The sequence below is a fragment of the Oncorhynchus mykiss genome, chromosome 12 (assembly GCF_057628025.1).
Source record: "Oncorhynchus mykiss isolate SJ-2025 chromosome 12, ASM5762802v1, whole genome shotgun sequence".
Taxonomy (NCBI): Eukaryota; Metazoa; Chordata; class Actinopteri; order Salmoniformes; family Salmonidae; genus Oncorhynchus; species Oncorhynchus mykiss.
The window spans coordinates 43,823,566-43,849,394 of NC_143033.1; the positions used below are offsets into that span (position 1 = coordinate 43,823,566).

Sequence of the window (25,829 nt, forward strand, 5' to 3'; positions counted from 1 at the left end):
GCACGCATCCTTGTGGGTGATGAACAGTATTCTTACATAGGTATTCCTGTTGTCCAGATGGGATAGGGCAGTGTGCAGTGCAATGGTGATTGCATTGTCTGTGGATCTGTTATGGTAGCACTCTCGTTTGAGTGTGCTAGAGCGCAGAATAACTGACGAATTTATGAACGCTTAGCACCCGTTGAATATGGCTGGTGTCAGTAAACGTTGGCAAAAAAAACGTAAATTGTTGCCAACAGCAGAGTTGCAGTCACAAACGCTCTGGATAACATAAAAACAACCTAACCAGCTTTGCAAGGGCAAGATAAATGGTCAGAGTGAGCTGTTCTCTCATTTGTGTCTGGAAGTAGTGAAGAGGGTAGTAAGTTTTATGTTCCTCGGCGTACACATCACGGACAAACTGAATTGGTCCACCCACACAGACAGTGTTGTGAAGAAGGCGCAGCAGCGCATCTTCAACATCCGGAGGCTGAAGAAATTCGGCTTGTCACCAAAAGCACTTCTACAGATGCACAATCGAGAGCATCCTGTCGGGCTGTGTCACCGCCTGGTACGGCAACTACCACACCCACAACCATAAGGCTCTCCAGAGGGTAGTGAGGTCTGCACAATGCATCACTGGGGGCAAACTACCTGCCCTCCAGGACACCTACACCACCCGATGTCACAGAAAGGCCATAAAGATCATCAAGGACAACAACCACCCGAGCCACTGCCTGTTCTCCCCGCTATCATCCAGAAGGTGAGGTCAGTACAGGTGCTTCAAAGCAGGGACCGAGAGACTGAAAAACAGCTTCTATCTCAAAGCGAAACTGTTAAACAGCCACCACTAACATTGAGTGGCTGCTGCTAACATACTGACTCAACTACAGCCACTTTCATAATGGAAATTGATAGAAAATGATGTAAGAAAATGTATCACTAGCCACTTATGCAGTTATGCATTAGGGGGCGCTATTAAACATTTTGGATGAAAAACGTTCCCGTTTTAAACAAGATATTTTGTCACGAAAAGATGCTCGACTATGCATATAATTGACAGCTTTGGAAAGAAAACACTGACTTTTCCAAAACTGCAAAGATATTGTCTGTGAGTGCCACAGAACTGATGTTACAGGCGAAACCCAGATAAAAATCCAACCAGGAAGTGCCGCATTTTTTGAAACCGCCTCATGCCAATGACTCCTTATATGGCTGTGAATGAGCTACGAATGAGCTTACGTTTTCCACGTTTTCCCCAAGGTGTCTACAGCATTGTGACGTCTTTTTAGGCATTTCCATTGAAGAATGGCTATAAGGGACCATATATAGCATGGTGTCTCCCGCAGAAAATCTTGCGTAAAATACTGAGGTAGCCATTTTTCCAATCGCTTCTTATGAGAAACCAATTGCCTCAACGGATATATTATCGAATATATATGTTAAAAACACCTTGAGGGTGGATCCTAAACAACGTTTGCCGTGTTTCTGTCGATATTATGGAGCAAATTTTGAAAAAAGTTTGGCGTTATAGTTGCAGCATTTTCTGGTCGATTTCTCAGCCAAGCATGATGAAGAAACGGGAGCTATTTCGCCTACAAAAATAACCTTTTTGGAAAAAAGGAACATTTGCTATCTAACTGGGAGTCTCCTGAGTGAAAGCATCTGAAGTTCTTCAAAGGTAAATTATTTAATTTGGGTGCTTTTCCTATTTCCGTGAAAATGTTGCCTGCTGCCAGCAGAGTCTAGCATAGCATTATGCCATGATAAACACAAATGCTTGTCTAGCGTTGGCTGTAACGTATATTTTGAAAATCTGAGATGACAGTGTTGTTAACAAAAGGCTAAGCTTGTATTTGAATATATTTATTTCATTTGCGATTTTTTGCGTATTTATGTCCGCTGCGTTATGCTAATGCATTTGAGACTATGATTACGCTCCCGGATACGGGTTTGCTCATCGCAAGAGGTTATTAAACAATGCCAGTTAATATAATGTTTACATAACCTACATTACTCATCTCATATGTATATGTATATACTGTACTCTATCATCTACTGCATCTTGCCATCTTTATGTAATACATGTATCACTAGCCACTTTAAACTATGCCACTTTTATGTTTACATACCCTACATTACTCATCTCATATGTATATACTGTACTCGATACCATCTACTGCATCTTGCCTATGCCGTTCTGTACCATCACTCATTCATATATCTTTATGTACATATTCTTTATCCCTTTACACTTGTGTATAAGGTAGTAGTTGTGGAATTGTTAGGTTAGATTACTCGTTGGTTATTACTGCATTGTCGGAACTAGAAGCACAAGTATTTCGCAACACTTGCATTAACATCTGCTAACCATGTTTATGTGACAAATAAACATTTATTTGATTTGTGATTGTCTCCACCCCCTCCAGTGTTGCTGATTTCCACCAGTGTATGTATCCCTGTGTTTCCTGTCTCTCTGTGCCAGTTCATCCTGTTTGTTTCTCAGTCAACCAGCGTTTTTCCCGTTCTCCTGCTTTTTGCATTCTCCTTTTTCTAGTCCTCCCGGTTTTGACCCTTGCCTGTTTCTGGACTTTGTACCCACCTGCCTGACCATTCTGCATGCCTTGACCACAAGCCTGTCTGCCACTATGTACCTCCTGGACTCTGATCTGGTTTTGACCTTTTTGCCTGTCCACGACCACTCTCTTGCCTACCCCTTTGGATTAATAAACATTGTAAGACTCCAACCATCTGCCTCCAGTGTCTGCATTTGGGCCTCACCTTGTGCCTTGATACATGCAGGTAATATTGTGGAACTGGATACAGACACCACCAGAGCATTCTAGAGTTCATGATTAAATTTCTCGAAAAACCTTAGCCCCAGAGAACACCTAGCCCCTATACCCCTGTGTAGATCTGAGAAGACTACATACTGTAGGTGTAAGCAATATTGCACCAAAGAACATCCAAGATCACTGACCTCAAATTCCCCATAACATCATCATAAACCAAGCCTCAGAAAAGCCTTAATTTATTTTTATTTAAAAATAAATTTTAAAAATACCCCTTTTTCTCCCCAATTTTGTGGTATCCAATTGTTTTAGTAGCTACTATCTTGTCTCATCGCTACAAGTCCCATACGGGCTCGGGAGAGACGAAGGTTGAAAGTCATGCGTCCTCCGATACACAACCCAACCAAGCCGCACTGCTTCTTAACACAGCGCGCATCCAACCCGGAAGCACCAATGTGTCGGAGGAAACACCGTGCACCTGGCAACCTTGGTTAGCGCGCATTAAGCCCGGCTCGCCACAGGAGTCGCTGGTGCGCGATGAGACAAGGACATCCCGGACAACGCTAGGCCAATTGTGCTTCGCCCCACGGACCTCCCGGTCGCGGCCGGTTACGACAGAGCCTGGGAGCAAACCCAGAGTCTCTGATGGCACAGCTGGCGCTGCAGTACAGCGCCCTTAACCACTGCACCACCCGGGAGGCCCAGAAAAGCCTTAATTTGCACCTATACCAGTATTCTACATCATACCATTTTTTTTCTCTCTTTTATGGCTCACAGCGGTATTTAAATCTAATTTCCATCAAAGCTGGGATAAAAGAAAGTTTCAAGCTATTAGAGAACATACAGTGGGGTCTAGAATTATTGGATCCCTTGATAAAGATGAGCAAGAAAGACTGTATAAAATACTGAGTCACATGGTCATATGACATGAAAATAGAGCTCTTTGGCCACGCACACCAGATTTGGGTTCGGCCTTGGAAAGAACAATATGCAGAAAACACCTAATTCCTACTGTAAAATATGGTAATGGTCCTCTGATGTTATGGGGATATTTTGCTTCCACTGGCCCTGGGGCACTTGTTAAGGACAACAGCATCATGAACTTTACCAAGTACCTGGGCATTTTAGTCAAAAACCTGGTTGCCTCTGCCAGAAAGCTCAAACTTGGCTGCAAGTGAGTCTTCCAGTAAGACAATAACCCCAGACACACCATCGAAATCCAGAAATAAATGTTTAAATGACGACAAAATAAACATTTTTCAATGGCCATCTCAGTCTCCGGACCTGAATCCCATTGAAAACCTGTGGTTTGAATTGAAGAGGGCAGTCTACAAGTGCAGTGTTACGTCCGTCGTTGGAATAAGACCAAAGCGCAGAGTGGAAAGTGTACATCTTTCTTTCTTTTAGATGAACACCAAAAACAACAAAAGATCAACGAACGTAAAATTCTGGACTGCAGAGCGTCGCTGGAGGCTCTGGACCTTGGATCGTCACTGGAGGCTTTGTGCCACGGATCATCACTGGAGACTGTGGACCGTCTCGGGAGGTTCCCGGACTGTGGACCGTCTCGGGAGGTTCCGGACTGTGGACCGTCTCGGGAGGTTCCGGACTGTGGACCGTCTCGGGAGGTTCCGGACTGTGGACCGTCTCGGGAGGTTCCGGACTGGGAACTGTCACCGGAAGCTCTGGACTGGGAACTGTCACCGGAAGCTCTGGACTGGGAACTGTCGCCGGAAGCTCTGGACTGGGAACTGTCGCCGGAAGCTCTGGACTGTTGAGGCGCACTGGAGGCCTGATGCATGGGACCGGCACAGGTGGCACCGGGCTGATCACGGGGAGTGCGGGGAGGGGGCACAGGACGTACTGGATTGTGGAGGCCTGATGTGTGGGACCCGTACAGGTGGCACCGGGCAGATGACGCACCTCAGGGCGAGAGCGGGGAGGAGGTATGGGACGTACTAGACTGTGGAGACGCACTGGAGGTCTGGAGTGTAGAGCTGGCACAACCCGTCCTGGCTGGATGCTCACTTTAGCCCGGCAAGTGCGGGCGCTGGCACAGGACTCACTGGGCTGTGAAGGCGCACTGGAGACACGGTGCGTAGAACTGCATAACATGGTGCCTGAACGGCGACACACACCCCAGGGTGAGTGCGCGGAGGAGACACAGGATGCACCGGACTGGTGAGGTGCACCGGAGGCCAGATGCGTGAAACCGGTGCACATGACACCGGACTGGTGTCACGCTCAACAGCACGCCCACTCTGCAGCTCTCTCAACGCCAGCACCTCTCTCCGGAATCTTGCGTCGAGCTCCTCACTCGACTCCCTGACTGGCACTGGTTCAACCCTCGGCTCCGCCGACCACTCCGCGTGGAAAGTGTACAACGAATGTAAAGTTCTGCAGGGCTATACAGCTACTGTGCAAAAACAAGATCCCACAAACTCAGGTGGAAAACAGGCTGCCTAAGTATGATTCCCAATCAGAGACAACGATAGAATTCTGCCTCTGATTGGGAACCATACCCGGCCATCAAAGAAATAGAAAACTAGAATACCCACCCAAATCACATCCTGACCTAACCAAATAGAGAGATAAGCAGGCTCTCTAAGGTCAGGGTGTGACACACAGACGAAGGATATGAAGGATCTGGAAAGATTCTGTATGGAGGAATGGTCTAAGATCCCTCCCAATGTGTTATCCAATCTCATAAAACGTTTTAGAAAAAGGTTCAGCGTCATTATTCTCGCAAGGGAAAGGTGCTCGAGTATTGAAAACAGGGATGTCAATCATTTTGACCCCTATCTTTATTATTATTATTATTACTTGTTCAACAAAATCAATTTCCTTTAGCAATTGTATTAATATAATACAAATAAAATAAGCATACAATATAACTTAGTATTTGGATTATTTATTTTATACAGTCTTTCTTGCTCATCTTTAAGAAGGCATTCCGGACCCCACTGTATAGACTAGCCTTGCATCTCAGCCTGCTCCGTTCTCTTCTGTTCCGCCCTAATGCTCTGGTGCTCAGCAATGACACCGCCATCAATCAAATTGCCTCAGGATCCGCTGATTAGGAAAAATATACTATCTCAGGAGTGCAATGCCGTTAATGGGGCTCAAATCAGACCATTATCCACTTCATTAGAACATATGGCTTGAACACTGTCGGTTTTAACATTAAAATATTGCTGGGGCAAACTCCATCAACAAAGCTTATACACATCGAAACCAGTACACTACACAGGCTACACATTGACTGCACTAATAACCAATCCCAGAAATGAGTTTTGAGCCATACACATAAACGTTTTAACATTAGAGTTATGATCGGTTTATAGCTACTTCCCATTTCTTTAGCTCTTATTGCATGGAAGACCACGGTAGTCGAGGATACTTTTACAGAGTAAACTAGCTAATAATCGGTCTGCAATATTGTGACACAGCACTGCCTGTTACAAAGGGGCCTGGTTAACAATATGCTTAATCTAATGCACAGTTCCAGTTCCATTACATATATTTATAACTAACCCCTCTTCTACATGTGGTTCTATGAGTATTACAGTCTGCCATCAAACATCAACGATAAGACATGTAGCCTATAGGATATTATAGCTAGCCTACCTCAAAACAGATGTTCGCCACTGCTCCATTATGAAAACAAATCACATTTTATCGGTTGCATACACATATTTTGCAGATGTTACAGCGAAATGCTAGCTCCAACAGTGCAGTAATACATAACAATACACGCATCCATATTACCAGTCAAAAGTTTGGACACACATACTTTTTATTTGTATAATTTTCTACATTGTAAAATAATAGTAAAGACATCTAAACTATGAAATAACACATATGGAATCATGTAGTAACCAAAAAAGTGTTAACCAGTGTTAACTATATTTATTCTAAGAAACCACCCTTTGCCTTGATGGTAGGGGTGGTATACAAAAGATAGCCCTATTTGGTAAAAGACCAAGTCCATGTTATGGCAAGAAAAGCTCAATAAGCACAGAGAAAGGACAGTCCAACATTACTTTAAGACATGAAGGAAGGTCAATCCGGTAGATTTCAAGAACTTTTGAACGTTTCTTCAAGTGCATGTGGACTGCCAAAAGAAAGGAAGGCCCAGAGTTACCTCTGCTGCAGAGGATACGTTAATTAGAGTTAAGTTCGTTAGAGTTAACAGCCTCAGAAATTGTAGAACAAATAAATGCTTCACAGAGTTCAAATAACAGACATCTCAATATCAACTGTTCAGAGGAGACCATGTGAATCAGGCGTTAATGGTCAAATTGGTACAAAGAAACCACTACTAAATGAAACCAATAAGAAGAAGAGACTTGCTTGGGCTAAGAAACACGAGCTATGGACATTAGACTTGGAAATCTGTCCAAATTTGAGATTTTTGATTCCAATCGCCGTGGATATGTGAGAAACAGAGTAGGTGAACGGATGATCTCCGATTGTGTGGTTCCCACCGTGAAGCATGGAGGAGGAGGTTTGATGGTGTGGGGGTGCTTTGCTGGTGTCACTGTCAGTGATTTATTTAGAATTCAAGGCACACTTAACCAGCATGGCTACCACAGCATTCTGCAGCGATACGCCATCCCATCTGGGTGGTGCTTAGTGGGAATTTCATTTGTTTTTCAAGAGGACAATGACCCAACACACCTCCAAGCTGTGTAAGGGCTATTTGACCAAGAAGGAGAGTGATGGAGTGCTGCATCAGATGGCCTGACCTCCACAATACACCTGACCTCAACCCAATTGAGATGGTTTTGGATGAGTTGGACCGCAGAGTGAAGGAAAAGCAGACAAAAAGTGCTCAACCTATGTGGGTACTCCTTCAATACTAGTTAGTTGAGAGAATGCCATGAGTGTAAGGACAGATGCTGGAGGCAAGTCCAGGGAGTGAACATTTAATGAAACACGGACATGAAACAGGCGCTGGACAAGCCGGCTGAGGCGTGGGATCCTGACAATCCCGCTGAGGCGCGGGAGCCCGACGAGGCATGACGTGGGATGGGCCCCTGCCAAGCCAAGAAACCCTCTCAAGTCAGCTAAGGCGTGGAATCCCAACGAGCCAGCTGAGGCACCCCCAGTTCCAATCAGTGATGGCACCCGGACCCGTCACCAACAAAAAAATGAGAATAATATTTCCCTGATGCTTCACATATTGCTGTCAGCATTCTGTAAGGACAGATGCTGGAGACGAGAAGCAAGTACAGGGAGTGAACATTTAATGAAACACAGACATGAAACAGAACACGGATAGCGTCTGGACAGGGGAAACGTAAACAACAATAATACTGACACGGGGAACCAACGGAGGAACAGACAGATATACAGTAGATGGGTCAATCAACAAAGTGAAGGAGTCCCGGTGAGTCCAATGAGTGCTGATGCACATAATGATGGTGACAGGTGTGCTTAATGAAGGTCAGCCTGGTGCCCTCGAGTGCCAGAGAGGGAGAGCGGGAGCAGTTGTCATGAAGGCAAAGGGAAGCTACTTTGAAGAATATAAAATATATTTGGGTTTGTTTAACACTATCATGCCCTGACCTTAGAGCCTTGTTTATTCTCGATTTTGTTAGGTCAGGGTGTGACTTGGGTGGGCAAATCTCGTGACCACGAAGGAAGCACGAGAGGCAGCCCAAGAAAATGATTTGGGGTGGCACACGGGGTGGTTGGTGGAGCCATGTTTCAGACCAGAGCCAACTCCCCGTTTAAGGAGCGTGTGACCGTTCATGCACCATGTTACGCTGTGATACGCACTGTGTCTCCAGTGCGCATTCACAGCCCGGTGCGTTCTGTGCCAGCTCCTCGCACTTACCATGCGAAAGTGAGGATACAGCCAGGACGGGTTGTGCCGGCTCAGCGCTCCTGGTCTCCAGTACGCCTCCTCGGTCCAGGATATCCTGTGCCGGCTCTACGCACTGTCTCGCCGGTGCGCCTTCACAGCCCAGTGCGTCCTGTGCCAGCAGCCCGCACTTGCCGGACTAAAGTGAGCATCCAGCCAGGCGTGTTGTGCCAGCTCCATGCACCCGGCCACCAGTGCGTGTCTCCAGCCTGGTACGTCCTGTGCCTGCTCCATGCACGAAGCCTCCAGTGGTGATCCATGGCCCGAAGCCTCCAGTGGTGATCCATGGCCTGAAGCCTCCAGTGATGATCCATTCCACGAAGCCTCCAGTGATGATCCATGGCATGAAGCCACCAGTGATGATCCATGGCCCGGAGCCTCCAGTGATTATCTATGGCCCGGAGCCTCCAGTGATGATCCATGGCCCGGAGCCTCCAGTGATGATCCATGGCCCGGAGCCTCCAGTGATTATCTATGGCCCGGAGCCTCCAGTGATGATCCATGGCCAGAAGCCTCCAGTGATGATCCATTCCACGAAGCCTCCAGTGATGATCCATGGCATGAAGCCACCAGTGATGATCCATGGCCCGGAGCCTCCAGTGATGATCCATGGCCCGGAGCCTCCAGTGATGATCCATGGCCCGGAGCCTCCAGTGATGATCCATGGCCAGAAGCCTCCAGTGATGATCCATGGCCCAGAGCCTCCAGTGATGATCCATGGCCCGGAGCCTCCAGTGGTGATCCATGGCCTGAAGCCTCCAGTGATGATCCATTCCACGAAGCCTCCAGTGATGATCCATGGCATGAAGCCACCAGTGATGATCCATGGCCCGGAGCCTCCAGTGATGATCCATGGCCCGGAGCCTCCAGTGATTATCTATGGCCCGGAGCCTCCAGTGATGATCCATGGCCCGGAGCCTCCAGTGATGATCCATGGCCCGGAGCCTCCAGTGATGATCCATGGCCCGGAGCCTCCAGTGATGATCCATGGCCAGAAGCCTCCAGTGATGATCCATTCCACGAAGCCTCCAGTGATGATCCATGGCATGAAGCCACCAGTGATGATCCATGGCCCGGAGCCTCCAGTGATGATCCATGGCCTGGAGCTTCCAGTGATGATCCATGGCCCGGAGCCTCCAGTGATGATCCATGGCCAGAAGCCTCCAGTGATGATCCATGGCCCGGAGCCTCCAGTGATGATCCATGGCCCGGAGCCTCCAGTGGTGATCCATGGCCTGAAGCCTCCAGTGGTGATCCATGGCCCGGAGCCTCCAGTGATGATCCATGGCCCGGAGCCTCCAGTGATTATCTATGGCCCGGAGCCTCCAGTGATGATCCATGGCCCGGAGCCTCCAGTGATGATCCATGGCCCGGAGCCTCCAGTGATTATCTATGGCCCGGAGCCTCCAGTGATGATCCATGGCCCGGAGCCTCCAGTGATGATCCATGGCCCGGAGCCTCCAGTGATGATCCATGGCCCGGAGCCTCCAGTGATGATCCATGGCCAGAAGCCTCCAGTGATGATCCATTCCACGAAGCCTCCAGTGATGATCCATGGCATGAAGCCACCAGTGATGATCCATGGCCCGGAGCCTCCAGTGATGATCCATGGCCCGGAGCCTCCAGTGATGATCCATGGCCCGGAGCCTCCAGTGATGATCCATGGCCCGGAGCCTCCAGTGATTATCTATGGCCCGGAGCCTCCAGTGATGATCCATGGCCCGGAGCCTCCAGTGATGATCCATGGCCCGGAGCCTCCAGTGATGATCCATGGCCAGAAGCCTCCAGAGACTATCCAAGGTCCGGAGTCTCCAGCAAGGGTCTGCGGTCCAGAGCCTCCGGCGACGGTCGGCGGTCCAGAGCCTCCGGCGACGGTCGGCGGTCCAGAGCCTCCGGCGACGGTCGGCGGTCCAGAGCCTCCGGCGACGGTCGGCGGTCCAGAGCTTCCAGAGACGGTCCCCGGTCCGGAGCTTCCAGAGACGGTGCCCAGTCCGGAGTCCGCGACGACGATCTACGGTCCCGAGTCCCCGGCAACGATCCCCGCACCAGAGGTGCCACCAAAATGGGGGGAGCCTCAAGCGGAGCGGGGTCTGCGTCCAGCACCGGAGCCTCCACCGAGATGAGACGCCCACTCGGACCCTCATAGGTTCAGGTTTGCGTCTGGAGTCCGCACCTTTGGGGGGGGTTTATTCTCTATTTGGTTAGGTCAGGGTGTGACTTGGTTGGGCAAATCTATGTTTCTATTTCTTTGTTGGCCTAGTATGGTTCCCAATCAGAGACAGCTGTTTATCGTTGTCTCTGATTGGGGATCATACTTAAAGCAGCCCTTTTTTCCACCTTAGATTGTGGGATCTTGTTTGCGTTCTGCTCTGCATATAGCTTCACGTTCGTTTTTTTATTTTGTTGGTTTTTCGGTGTCATTTAAATAATGCTGCACCTTGGTCCAATCCATCTTTAAATGAGCGTAACAAACACTCTTTTGGTTACTACATGATTCCTTATGTGTTATTTCATAGTTTTGAAGTCATCACTATTATTCTACAATGTAGAAAATAGTAAAAATAAAGAAAAAAACCCTTGAATGAGTAGGTGTGTCCAAACTTTTGACTGGTACTGTATATAATTGATTAGACTGTGAACGAGCACCACACGTTGGATGCTTTCCATACTGTACGTTTTTACAAGTTAGGTGGAATCTACTGGGAGATTGTAAAAGCTAATAAAACAAGTACACCACCAACTGCACAGATAATAACGGATGACTTAGTGAAGTGCATTCCCAGACTGGTGTTGTTCTACATGTGCTTCTCCCTTTATTTATGTTTATTCAATTTTACATCCCTTCCACAGTGAAAGAGAAAGTATACCAATTTGTTTTTCTATGGGGTAATGATGAAAATAATCATGTCCTCTAAACCTTCAAGCTGCATACTGGACCCTATTCCAACTAAACTACTGAAAGAGCTGCTTCCTGTGCTTGGCCCTCCTATGTTGAACATAATAAACGGCTCACTATCCACTGGATGTGTACCAAACTCACTAAAAGTGGCAGTATTAAAGCCTCTCTTGAAAAAGCCAAACCTTGACCCAGAAAATATAAAAAACTATCGGCCTATATCGAATCTTCCATTCCTCTCAAAAATTGTAGAAAAGGCTGTTGCGCAGCAACTCACTGCCTTCCTGAAGACAAACAATGTATACGAAATGCTTCAGTCTGGTTTTAGACCCCATCATAGCACTGAGACTGCACTTGTGAAGGTGGTAAATTACATTTTAATGGCATCGGACCGAGGCTCTGCATCTGTCCTCGCGCTCCTAGACCTTAGTGCTGCTTTTGATCCATCGATCATTTTACCTTGGTTACTGCTAACCTACAAAGCATTACATGGGCTTGCTCCTACCAATCTCTCTGATTTGGTCCTGCTGTACATATTTACACGTACACTACGGTCACAAGACGCAGGCCTCCTAATTGTCCCTAGAATTTCTAAGCAAACAGCTGGAGGCAGGGCTTTCTTTCTCTGCTTCTAACCCTATTACAGGGGCTGAGTCACTGGCTTACTGGGGCTCTCTCATGCCGTCCCTGGAAGGGGTGCGTCACCTGAGTGGGTTGATTCACTGATGTGGTCATCCTGTCTGGGTTGGCGCCCCCCCTTGGGTTGTGCCATGGCGGAGATCTTTGTGGGCTATACTCAGCCTTGTCTCAGGATGGTAAGTTGGTGGTTGAAGATATCCCTCTAGTGGTGTGGGGGCTGTGCTTTGGCAAAGTGGGTGGGGTTTATCCTTCCTGTTTGGCCCTGTCTGGGGGTGTCCTCGGATGGGGCCACAGTGTCTCCTGACCCCTCCTGTCTCAGCCTCCAGTATTTATGCTGCAGTAGTTTATGTGTCGGGGGGCTAGGGTCAGTTTGTTATATCTGGAGTACTTCTCCTGTCCTATTCGGTGTCCTGTGTGAATCTAAGTGTGCGTTCTCTAATTCTCTCCTTCTCTCTTTTTTTCTCTCTCTCGGAGGACCTGAGCCCTAGGACCATTCCCCAGGACTACCTGACATGATGACTCCTTGCTGTCCCCAGTCCACCTGGCCGTGCTGCTGCTCCAGTTTCAACTGTTCTGCCTTATTATTATTCGACCATGCTGGTCATTTATGAACATTTGAACATCTTGGCCATGTTCTGTTATAATCTCCACCCGGCATAGCCAGAAAAGGACTGGCCACCCCACATAGCCTGGTTCCTCTCTAGGTTTCTTCCTAGGTTTTGGCCTTTCTAGGGAGTTTTTCCTAGCCACCGTGCTTCTACACCTGCATTGCTTGCTGTTTGGGGTTTTAGGCTGGGTTTCTGTACAGCACTTTGAGATATCAGCTGATGTACGAACGGCTATATAAATACATTTGATTTGATTTAATAAGAGGTTCTCATTGACTGAGGGGTATGAAGGCCACCAAATACACCAGAGAGGGAGATGCACACGCACACATATACAGTGAAAGAGCGAGAGGGAGAGCGACACAGGCACAGGCACAAGCACAAAGAGACACACACAAAGAGGGAGAGAGATAGAAGAGAGACACACACATACTGTACATCAGACAAAATATGTTTTTCTCCATCATCCGCCCAGAATGTATCTAGATTCTAAGGCTTTGGCTTACCTTGGACGAGGATGTGCACTGACGTCGTCCTCGGTCTGCTGCTCGTCTGCACCGCGCAGATGTATGGGCCTTCATCTGTCATGTCCACATCCTCAATCTTGATGGTGAACTCCTCCTGATTGAGTGTAACCAGGCTCACCCTGGGATCCACAGACCACTTATCCTCGCCGGCGTACAGTATACTCGACCGGTTGAGCCAGGCCGTGTGTGTGACAATGTCCCCTTGTGCGCACCTATAGGACGAGAAAGAAGGAACATTGCCAAATCAAACACAAGGTGAAATACAAAACGGAAAAGTAACGCTTTGCTTTGCATCAGGTGAGAAACCACAGCAGGCCCCATTTGTGATGTCACAGCTTTCCCTCTATGGCATTCGTCACTTCTGTTCCAGTGATGAGAGTGAGGGTGGGACAGTGTCCAGGGGGGCTGTTGTGTCATGAAGGAAAAATAAGTCAGAAGTTACATGCTTGTGTATACTCGATATCGAGTGTCGATGGCGGTCATAGCAAATGACCACAGTGCTTGTGATGCCTCTGTGCACGGATTTCTCTAGGATATCTAAGAGAATCCAACCTTTGTTGCTTTAGAAATGTGTACTGCATTTGGTGCATTCAAATATCTTCTGTGAGATACGGTAAATGTCATTATCCTTTTCATCATAGTCAAATGAACCTTAACCCATGTTCAGCTAACTTTTTGGAGGTGCTGGTCCAGGGGTTATCCATGTCAAGTGTTTGACAAATCACTAATATCTGTCAATAGGTTACTGTATTGATTATGTTAACTATGCTAAATCATATGCAATTACAGTATGAGCATACTCTATTTGTGGAACGCCTGGATAACCTCAGGTTTACTGTTATATGATGACTCGACTTGGAGGTCACACAAGAAGACTTACAACGTGGGTAGTGCACGTGTGTGACGTGTGATTGTGTGTGCATCTCTGCCCATGCAACTCCAATTAATGGAAAGCTGAGAACTTCCTTAGGCACTTTGCTGGAAGAGATCCAACAGAACACACTAACTTATTTGGCTGATTGGCATATCTGGTCGGTCAACTTCCTTGTCCTTCATTCACGCCATTCCTCCGAAATGGGAAAAGCATAGGCATAGTGGCGGTCAGTGCCGTTTATGATGAGGGAGGACAAAACATTTTTTCACAAGCTTCGCCTTTTTTCTATTACAGCATATTGGATGACTGTCATTCATATTCCATTCACCCAGTACATTGTAACATTGATAGGTTTAGGCTACTAAATGATACTCAAATCTTCCCTATACCCAACGTGAGATTGCTACAACCTAGCCTATGATGAAAGTTTACAACATAGGTGCACACAGGTTGAGATAAAATGTTGAGGTGACAGACAGTGACACATTAAATACAGCCTTGCACACTCTTGCCTGCATCTAGCTGATCTAGGGTGTAATCATTAGTCCAACAGTTTTTAAGAAACTATTTTCAACAGAATCGGCAGAATGAATACAGCCCTGATCACACATAAACACAGTTCACTTTCATAGCAGCCACATTGTATTCCTTCCCTCACCTTTTCACTTCATTTGTGGACTTCAATGCACAACACATCTGTATGTGACCAGGCGAAAAAACCTTTCCAAGCCAAACCATGTCATAACCGCTACACACGGCCTACATTGTTGTTCCCATATTAGCTAAAGTAACGTTCCTTGTCAACATAGCTAATATAACTAATGTATTAGTACACCCGCTACAATCATGCAGTAACGTTACAGTGTATAGTCAGTAAGCAGTTTAGCATTTACACCATTGGGCCCCGGTGGCAATAAATGAATAAAACCAAAAGCTTACATTGACTTAGAAGAGTTCCAGTGTTGTGTTGGATAGTCATAGTCAGCTAGCTAACATGACATCCCTCTGTTTGAGCCGGGTGGTTGAGTAGGCTAAACTATCCATCTACATTTTCTAGCTAACTGAAACTGAAAGTGGAAAAAATGACAAAAATGTCAACCACTCTCACTCTTGCTTCTCTTCATTTTTGAAGAAATCATTTTTTTGAAAACTGTTCAACTATTGTCCTTCTCTCTCTTTGAGTCAACTACTTACCACATTTTATGTACTGCAGTGCTAGCTATCTTATGCTTTCAGTTCTAGATTCATTCTCTGATCCTTTGATTTTTTTGGACAACATGTCAGTTCATGCTGCAAGAACTCTGAAAACTGTCATGACTTGGGCCTGATGGGGAGGTTTATGACCCCCATAAATACCTTTCCCCTTTTTCCTCTCTCTACTCTACCGATGTGACTATTGAAAATGCCTTTGTTAACATGGAGAGTCTGGTAACATCAAAAGGTGGGAAACTGAACCATATTTCGGTAATCCAACCAGTTGAAAATATGCGTTGGTACTTAATGAGTATGATGTCAGAGATCAGTTGGTGTCTGAGACATTATTACTGATGATAGGACGACATGGACTGTATCTTGGAAAGTCTACACATTCTAGTTATCAGATTCACGTGGAATTGTTGTGCAATTGAACCTTTCTGGGATAGGGGGCAACATTTTCACTTTTGGATGAATAGCGTGCCCAGAGTGAACTGCCTCCTACTTTGTCCCAGATGCTAATATATGCATATTATTATTAGACAGAAAACACTCTGAAGTTTCTAAAACTGTTTGAATGATGTCTGTGAGTATAACAGAACTCATATGGCAGACGAAAACCTGAGACAAATCCAACCAGGAAGTGGGACATCTGAGGTTTGTAGTTTTTCAAAGCTTGGTCTACCGAGTACACATTGAGATATGGATGAGGTTGCACTTCCCAGGGCTTCCACTAGAGGTCAACTGTCTTTTGAAACTTGAATGAGGATTATACTATAAAGGAGGGGCTCATGAGACCTCTTTGAGTCAGTGGTCTGGCAGAGAGCCTTGGTCTCATGACACGCGATCCCAACCGAGTTACCTCTCGTTCCAGTGCTTTTTCTGAAGACAAAGGAATTCTCCAGTTGGAACATTATTAATGTTTTATGTTAAAAACATCCTAACGATTGATTCCATACATCGTTTGACATGTTTCTAAAGGACTGTAATGGAACTTTTCGAGTTTCTGTCTGAATGAAATGCCTCATGAAGATGGATTACTCGGCTGAACACGCTAACAACAAGTGGCTATTTGTACATGAATGATGGAACTTTATGGAACAAATCAGTCATTTATTGTCGAACTGGGATTCCTGGGAGTGCCTTCTGATTAAGATCATCAAAGGTAAGTGAATATTTATGGTGTTGTTTCTAACTTTGTTGATTCCAAAATGGCGGCTATTCCTCTGGCTGTTTTGGGTTCTGAGCTCCATTCTCTGATTATGCTTTTTCCGTAAAGTTTCTTTGAAATCTGACACAGCGGTTGCATTAAGGAGAAGTATATCTTTAATTCTGTGAATAACACTAGTATCTTTTATCAATGTTTATTAATAATATTTCTGCAAAATCACCAGATGTTTTGGAATCAAAACATTACTGCACATAAGGCTCAAATGTAAACTGAGATTTTTGGATATAAATATGCACATTATCGAACAAAACATACATGTATTGTGTAACATGATATCCTATGAGTGTCATCTGATGAAGATCATGAAAGGTTAGTGATTCATTTGATCTATATTTCTTCATTTTGTGACTCCTATATTTGGCTGGAAAAATGGCTGTGTGTTTTTTCGACTTGGTGGTGATCTAGCATAATCATATGTTGTGCTTTAGCTGTAAAGCATTTTTGAAATCGGACACGATGGGTAGATTAACAAGATGTTTATCTTTCATTTGCTATATTGGACTTGTTAATGTGTGAAAGTTACATATTTCTAAGAAATATTATTGAATTTCGCACGCTGCCTTTTCAGCGGAATGTTGTCGAGGTGTTCCGCTACAAGCTTGGCACACCTGTATTTGGGGCGTTTCTCCTATTCTTCTCTGCAGATCCTCTCAAGCTCTGTCAGGTTGGATGGGGAGTGTCGCTGCACATCTATTTTCATCTCCAGAGATGTTCGATCAGGTTCAAGTCCGGGCTCTGGCTGGGCCACTCAAGAACATTGAGACTTGTTCTGAAACGACTCCTGTGTTGTCTTGGCTGTGTGCTTAGGGTCATTGTCCTGTTGGAAGGTGAACCTGCACCACAGCCTGAGGTCCTGAGCGCTCTGGTGTTCGTCAAGCATCTCTCTGTACTTTGCTCCGTTCATCTTTCCCTCAATCCTGACTAGTCTCCCAGTCCCTGGCACTGAAAAACCTCTCCACAGCATGATGCTGGCACCACCATGCTTCACCGTATGGATGGTGCCAGGTTTCCTCCAGATGTGATGCTTGGCATTCAGGCCAAAGAGTTCAATCTTGGTTTCATCAGACCAGAGAATCTTGTTTCTCATGGTCTGAGAGTCCTTTAGGTGTATTTTGACAGATTTCAAGTGGGCTGTCATGTGCCTTTTTACTGAGGAGTTGCTTCTGTCTGGCCACTCAACCATAAAGGCCTGGTTGGTGGAGTGCTGCAGAGATGGTTGTCCTTCTGGAAGGTTCTCCCATCTTCACAGAGCTACAGTACTTCTTGGTCACCTTCCTGACCTAGGCCCATCTCCCTCGATTGCTCAGTTTGTCCAAGCGGCCAGCTCTAGGAAAAATCTGGTGTTTGGTGGTCACTGTGTTCCATCTGGTGTTTGGTGGCCACTGTGTTCTTGGGGACCTTCAATGCTGCAGACATTTTTGGCACCCGTCCCCAGATCTGTACCTCGACTCAATCCTGTCTCGGAGCTCTACGGACTATTGGTTCGACCTCTGACATGCATGATTTGAAAAAGGCATACACCTGTCTATATAATGTCCCAACTGTGGAACATTATATAGACAGGTGTATGCCTTTTTCAAATCATGTCCAATCCATTGAATTTACCACAGGTGAACTACAATCAAGTTGTAGAAACATTTTAAGGGTGATCAGTGGAAGCAGGATGGACCTGAGCTCAATTTTGAGTTTCATGGCAAAGGGTCTGAATACTTATGTAAATAAGGCATCTGTTTTTAGTTTTTTAAACATTTGCTAAACAATCTAAACACCTGCTTTCACTTTGTTATTATAGGTTATTGTGTGTTGATTAATTAAGAAACATTTTTATTTAATACATTTTAGAATAAAGCTGTAATGTAACAAAATGTGGAAAAAGTAATTGGGTCTGAATACTTTCCGAATGCGCTGTAGGTAACAGTACCGTGAAGTAAATCCATATGAAGTAGCTAAGTTTATATATAGCTCAGTAAGTAAATCACTGTTTTACCAGTAGTAGCTAATGCTACTGCACCGCTGCGGATGACGTGGACGTTGATTAAGGCAGCTCCCGTACCTCTCTGAGAGGTTGGGTTAAATGCGGAAGACACTATTCGGTTGAATGCATTTAGTTGTCCAACCAACTTGGTATCTATCCCTTTCCCTTTTATGTTACCAAACATGAAGCTGACTCAAAAAATATTTAATCATCACTGAAGTTTTTCCAGAAGAATGCAGTGTCTACAATCATTTGAGTAGCTTATTGTGAAGGTAGGCCTATGTCACTGTAAATAACATCCCAACTCACACATGCCATGAAAACTGACAGAGGACTGTCTATGATTATCCAACGCTGCTAAAATCCCTACGCCACCTAGGTGAAGTAGAGTAGAGTCAGGACTACAACAAGGCTGGACAGTCATGGGTGGCATGACCCAGGTGTTGATGTACATAGTGGGTAGGAACCTGACAGCACTGTCTTGACTGTAGACAGACAGAGAGAATAACTGCCTGATTCTCAGTTCTCTGGGCTAAACTAAAAACAGTGAAATGGTAATGTAGGACTGGATCCATGACAGACATAATGACAATTCAACAACCTACCTATCTGTTTCATGTGCTAGACAGGACTGAGGACTCCCGGGCTATGGGATGCAGACCAAGGGCAGAGGCTGGCCAAGCAGCAATATTGTAATATTGACATGAAGTGAGGATGTGGATTAAATGGATCATAAAAAATATAAATCACAGAATGGGTCAATGTTTTGTTCTGTTTATCATTCAATACCTGTTCTGATAATGTTAACATAACCAACTACAGTTACAAGCTGAGCAAACAATGGAAAATAAATCACATGTTCATTATAGTCCACTCCTATGCTCAGGACCGATCACACATTGACTACTGAAGGTTCCCATTATTGCAATTAAGTTTGAGGGTGGCCACATAGACATTTTAATTGCTATTGGGGTCCTCATGAGCACCACTGAAATTAGAACCATGTCTGTGCTCTAACAAGCCACCACTTCCTCCTCTCTTGGCTATAACCTGTGTTGTGGTTGAGGTCCACCTAAAGTGAGACCGAGTCAAGACCAAGACCGGAGGGGGGACAAGGGGTCCGGGACCTAGTCAAGACTGAGACCAGAAAAATGCCAGTCCAATTCAAGACCATGATTGTAATTTTGTAAAATCACCACCATCATAAGAGTTCAAAATGTCAAGTATTTCTGTGTTTACATTTCAGAACAACATATGGATTATTTAGACATTCAGAATAGTGAAAAAATGCATGCTGAGAGAAAATAGAGCCACTCTACAAATTATTAATAACTCAAAAGCAGTGGGAAACAATGGGCCTTCTACACCTTCAGAGGAGGGCTAAGGATTGATCAAATCATTATTATAGTAATTATAATTATATTTTCAATGATCTCATTTAATCTCTTTAAATTTTGTTGGAAAGGGTTAATACTGAAGATAAATACATTTCCAATCAGGATTTTTCTTTGCTGGTCTCTGGGGGGGATACATCTAGTTAGCTAAATCAACCATTGTCTAGGCCATCAGAAGCTAGATAAAAGCATCTGCCATTCAACTGTATTAGGGCAACGTTTTGGAGTGACAGTGGAATCAACCAATGACATTTTGGCTTGATGGATGGAGCCGTTTTTACAAAAATGTATGAAAATATCTGCCTTTTTGAAGGCCAACAGGTCACAATGCAATAGCGTTGTTTTCCCACGGTGTTGTCGACTAGTTTGCAGCGGCTGCAACAGGTCTTATCAAAGCGGATGTTGTTGCTAATTTGTTAGCTTTTCCCTTTTCAAGATTAACATTCAAAAAGAAGTTAAGTTTCAAATGATCATCAGCTGCTGAGTGGAGCTGTGCTTTTAATTGCAGCACGCTTGCTGTTGTTCAAATCAAATCCAATTGTATTTGTCACATGCGCCGAATACAACAGGTGTAGGTAGACCTTATCGTGAAATGAATACTTACAAGCCCTTTAACCAACAATGCAGTTCAAGAAGTAGGGTTAAGAGAATATTTACTAAATAAACTAAACTAAACAATAAAATAACATTAACAAGGCTATTTACAGGAGTTACCGGGTCAATGTGCGGGGGTACAGGTTAGTACAGGTAATTTGTATCTGTAGGTGGGGTAAAGTGACTATGCATAGATAATAAGCAGCAAGTCGATGTAAATAGTCCAGGTGGCCATTTGATCAATTGTTCAGCAGTATTATGGCTTGGGGATAGAAGCTGTTAAGGCGTTAAGGAGCAGTTTGGACCTATACTTGGCGCTCCGGGAACCGCTTGCTGTGAGGTAGCAGAGAGAACAGTCTATGACTTGGGTGACTGGAGTCTTTGACAATTTTTGGGGCCTTCCTCTGACACCTCCTAGTATGTAGGTCCTGGATGGCAGGAAGCTTGGCCCCAGTGATGTACTGGGCCATACGTACCATCCTCTGTAGCGCCTTACAGTCGGATGCCGAGCAGTTGCCATACCAGGTGGTGATACAACCGGTCAGGATGCTCTCAATGGTGCAGCTGTAAGCCATCTCTTTTAAAATACATATGTGTGTTAAACATTGTTGCTTTTAAAGTGGAATTGACAGCATTTTAGCAACATGAAATCTGTTAATGTACACGCCCAGGAAGAATATGACATGTTTTAAACATTTTCAGACAAGCAACCACTTGGATATGGTCATTTTCATGTTTTCATAAATTCTTAGAGTGTTTGGGAATTATGAATACTAAAGCATTTGTGAACATTCTATAGAATATAGAGTGGGAAAGCGGTCGTGCAGTAAATTAAACCGAGTATAGCCAATCAGCGCTACAGTAGGCCTTTATACAAACAAGCCAGTTGCCACACGCACCTGCCATCATTCACTTTGAACTGGAATGTGTGTTTACAGGCAGTTGCAAGAGCGCGACTTTAGATCATTAGAACGCATTCGCCAAAAGCCACAAAATACACCTGAATGGATTCCTGCAAGTATGTAAACGCCAAGGGAGTCCTCTTACATTTGGGAACTTGACAGTCATATTGATCAAACAACCATGAAAAAGGTAGTCCCGCTCTCCCTCAGTTATGCACAGCTACTACAACAAGATCAACAACTAATGCTAGGCACAGCAAGATGAGCTTGGTCCCGTGTAGCTCAGTTGGTAGAACATGGTGCTTGTAACACCAGAGTTGTGGGTTTGATTCCTACAGGGGACAAGAATGAAAAAAGTCTGAAAATGTATTCACTACTCTACTATAAGTTGCCTTGGATAAGAGTGTCTGCTAAACGACTCAAAAGTAAATTAATAGAAATCTAACGAAGGAACATTGAATAAAACCTCTTCCTTTTTTTAGCTAGATGGCCGTCAAAATTGCACTGATAAATGATGGGGAATGGTAGCCTCCTAGTCCTTCTGCAGCTTCCCTGCCAATGCATGCTCCTCCCAAGCTAACTAGCTACTTCCAGACACAAATGAGAGAACACCTCACTCTGACCATTTTAATCACCGTAGCAGAGCTGGTTAGGCTGTTTACATGTTATCTAGAGCGTTCTTGACTAACTTACTTTTTTTTTTGCCTATGTTTACTGACACCGGTCATATTCAGCAGGTGTTGCACGTTCGTAAATTCATCAGTTGTTCTGCGTTCTGGCACACTCAGACGAAAGTGCTCTGAATTCGGAGTAGATAACCAGAGTGAATTTGCGAATGCAAGAGATATGCTAGCTGGATAACAGTCGTTCAAGTTCTTTCAAGCTAACCAAATAAACACCTTCATCCCTAGCTGTGTATAGCCACCAAAAATAGTTATGAGAGGAAAAAGTCAGCCACTCACCCTAACGTTAGGCTCTGTGTTTTTAGCTTGCTACATAAACATATACGCTAGCGTTGGTTTCGTAGCATAAATTGGGAATTTGATATGTTTGACTGATATTATGATTGTCTGTTTGTTTCCTATCTGCAAAGTAGTTCAACTCTGTCAGTTTCACTTTAATCTTTAGGTCACCGGTTATGTTGTATGCTAAACATTAAATATTTTTTTGCAATGGGAATTAATAGTTGTACATGTCGATTGGGAAATGCTTAATGGTTGTATTTTTGAATTATTATGATTGGGACCGACTGGCTTATTATGTCCGAGTTCATGGACTGTTTATCCTTTAACATGATGCTGTGTGTGACTGGTGTCTTTCTATCGACCCTATGCAGGGGTGCCTGTAGAAGTGGGTATACTCTAATTTTGCCAAAAAGTTCTCAAACGGAATGCCCAGTGAAGGAAAGGCATCCTGTGTGAAAAATCCTGTTTTCCTATAGATTTTTCAGACTTTCACTCTCAAAATCACTTTATTTTTTCATAGAAAAGGACAAAAATGTGATGGTTTAAGTCCACAACAATGCTTAAACCACATCGATCTGATTAGGTGGGGCCTGGCTGCCTAGTCAGGGCCTGGCTGCCTAGTGGGTGGACCTGTGTCCACCCAGGCCCATCCATGTCTACACCTCTATGGCAAGCAGGTTATGATGACAATTGCGCATCATAAATAGCAGTAGGTAGTCTAGTGGTTAGAGCGTTCGGCCAGTAACTGAAAGGTTGCTGGATTGAATCCCTTAGCTGACAAGGTAAAAATCTTTAATTCTCCCCCAGAGCAAGGCAGTTAACCCACTGATCCCCGGGCACTGAAGATGTGGATGTCGATTATGGCAGCCCCCGCACCTCTCTGATTCAGAGGGGTTGGGTTAAATGCGGAAGACACATTTCAGTTGAATGCATTCAGTTGTACAACTGACCATGCATCCCCTTTTACTAACCAACACTTCCGACTAATCTTTTTCAATACCTGGTTTGCATACCCATTGTTGATATCATAAGATGAAACGTTTTTCCTACCCTACCGGCTACCGATGTCATTCTTCTGTGAGATGCTCCATGCCAAAACCAGTTGAGAGCTGCACACTCTTGCTGCCTGCAGATTATATTCCGGTGAAACTAGGCTATTTCACATGCTTTGCGATTGTATAGGCTACTTTGTGCATGATTTCTCTATTGTACTACATAATTGATAAGTCGTATACCTCCACTACACCACTTTGATATGCATCAGTAGGTATTAAGAAGTGAGTATACGCAATACCCACTGAAAAAAGTGGGTATACGGTTTATACCTGCTTATACCCTCCACTACACCACTGGCCCTTTATGTTTGACAAAAAGTGCACTCTCCTACATGAGTGCGCTGGTATTACAGTTCCTGTCCTTTCAGAATCACAAACCTGTCACACACTGAAGGCCTATCAGTTCTTCACTGCACAAACATGTCTATGATAGATATTAAGCTTGTTAAGATAATAATGTTTCAAGAAAGGAGTGTCGAAATTTGGCCTGGCAAAACGGTTTTATGCGCTGACTGAATGGAAGCTGATTATTCAGAGTTTTTTACTCTGCTGGTCTCGGGAGGAAATTGCTGTCTGAGACTGAGTCAAGACAGAGTACAAAGGTATCCAACACAGAGACAAGGCCGAGGCACTCAATATGTGAGACCGGTCTGGAGTGCTATAACCTATATAATATACCAGGTGGTTCGAGTCCTGAATGCTAATAAGGCACATACAGTAGAATTACATGATGTATACATTGTCAGATGTTTATTGATAGGCATGATTTATGAATTGTCTAAGTGACAGCCTTATTTTAACCGACTCATCAAATCAATGTGCAAGAAGTTGGGATATTGTATTAGTAACTAGATAGCTTTATTGGTCCAGGGAGTAGGTTAGCTAGCCTCTAGCTTCGCCGGTAATGCTCCGTAGCATTAGCAAAGCAACCCTGGCCGTGGCTTTTTGCTGTGTTTACAATTTGCGGCGTGTGGGCTGTGCCAGAGAAAATATGGGCCGTGCACACAGAAGGTGGCGATGTACATGCCTGATTAATCAATATTTATAAGGAGCCATAATTCAGTGTTCGAAGGGTTGAACTTAACCGCACTAGGACAGGAATTAAGAAGAAATAGTGACGGCAACTTCCTCTGGAGGGGTACTTTAACATAATCCACAGACTACCACCTCTTTGACAGGAAGTTTAATAATTCATCAAACACTATTTCAAGGTAGAGAGCCATTGACAACAACGCATTCTGTAAAACATCTCCTAATTCTTCATTATGAATTAGAAATGATCTTGATGAATCCCTGACCCAGTTGCCAGTTGATGGCATAATGGTGTCTCCTGCCTTATTTACCCTGTTGGACTACTTTCTTTCACAAAGGGTAACCTCCAAAATCACCTGGGAGCGGGCTGAGGTGTAGCTGATTTTGCCTTTTTTGGACTGCCAGTCAAGGGCACGGGAACTGGGTAGAGCGCTGGTCGTGCATTGTAATGGGCGGGTGTTAAAAGTGTGAAGATCATTTGTTTCCCCGTTGGGATGTTATTTTATGATATACTGTGGGCTATCCTTACATGGAAACATTAAAATATATATTTTTATGTTCTCCAAGTATGAAACTATTTTTGTCTTCTTGCTCTGAAGTGCACCACAGTGAATCAAGAATTAATCCTGGGACCTGGCTACTGTGACAAATGTGTCCCATGGTGAACGTAACCACAAAGCCTCAACAAGGATTTGTTACCAGTAATACCTAAAGGAGATGCATTGCGAGGTGCAAAAAGTACAAGGTTGTCGAGAGAGACACATGGTGCATTAGCAACTCTCCCAGGACCTTCTGGCTCGACTCAAAATAGAAATGATGTCACCAGAGTCAACTATTTACTTAATATTCAGCCCCTTCTGTCTCAGTTTTTCAGAATTGCAAAATGCTCAAAGTGCCATAGTTAGGATTTTATTTATGACTCCAGAAACCTTACAGAAGATAAAACGGAGGAGAGCACAGCAGGAGATTGGAGAACCCTACTGGAGACTTCTAAATGTAAAGATAACTCAACAGCATGTTGAGAGACACTGGGGGAGAAGTAATAGGAAAGTCAGAGATATTGGTTAAGAATTTGTAATTGACAAGGTGATATGAGGATGATAAAATAGACATAACATGAGGAAGATGTCCCCTTATGTTGTAGCACTTACTTGGGTCTCTGAGATTGCAAAGCCGCCTGTTGAGAACAAACAATATCTCTCTCAGGTTGCATGTTATTGATTCTATGGTAAAATTATTCTTGACTTGCAAAAAGCCCTCGCCTGCTATGGGGTGCTGTTAAGCCAGAGCCCTGCTTTTCAAA

The 25,829-nt window shown here is 44.6% G+C and overlaps 1 protein-coding gene across 9 annotated transcripts in view; it reads right to left on the reverse strand.

The window, feature by feature from the left end:
• LOC110538899 (opioid-binding protein/cell adhesion molecule) overlaps positions 1-25,829 on the reverse strand; it is a 564,414-nt gene that overhangs the window by 88,779 nt on the left and 449,806 nt on the right. For all 9 annotated transcript variants that reach the window (XM_090192536.1, XM_090192538.1, XM_090192537.1 and 6 more), the window contains one exon: positions 13,290-13,522. In XM_090192536.1, the coding sequence (XP_090048662.1) occupies positions 13,290-13,522 (233 nt within the window). The remainder of the gene's footprint in view (positions 1-13,289; positions 13,523-25,829) is intronic.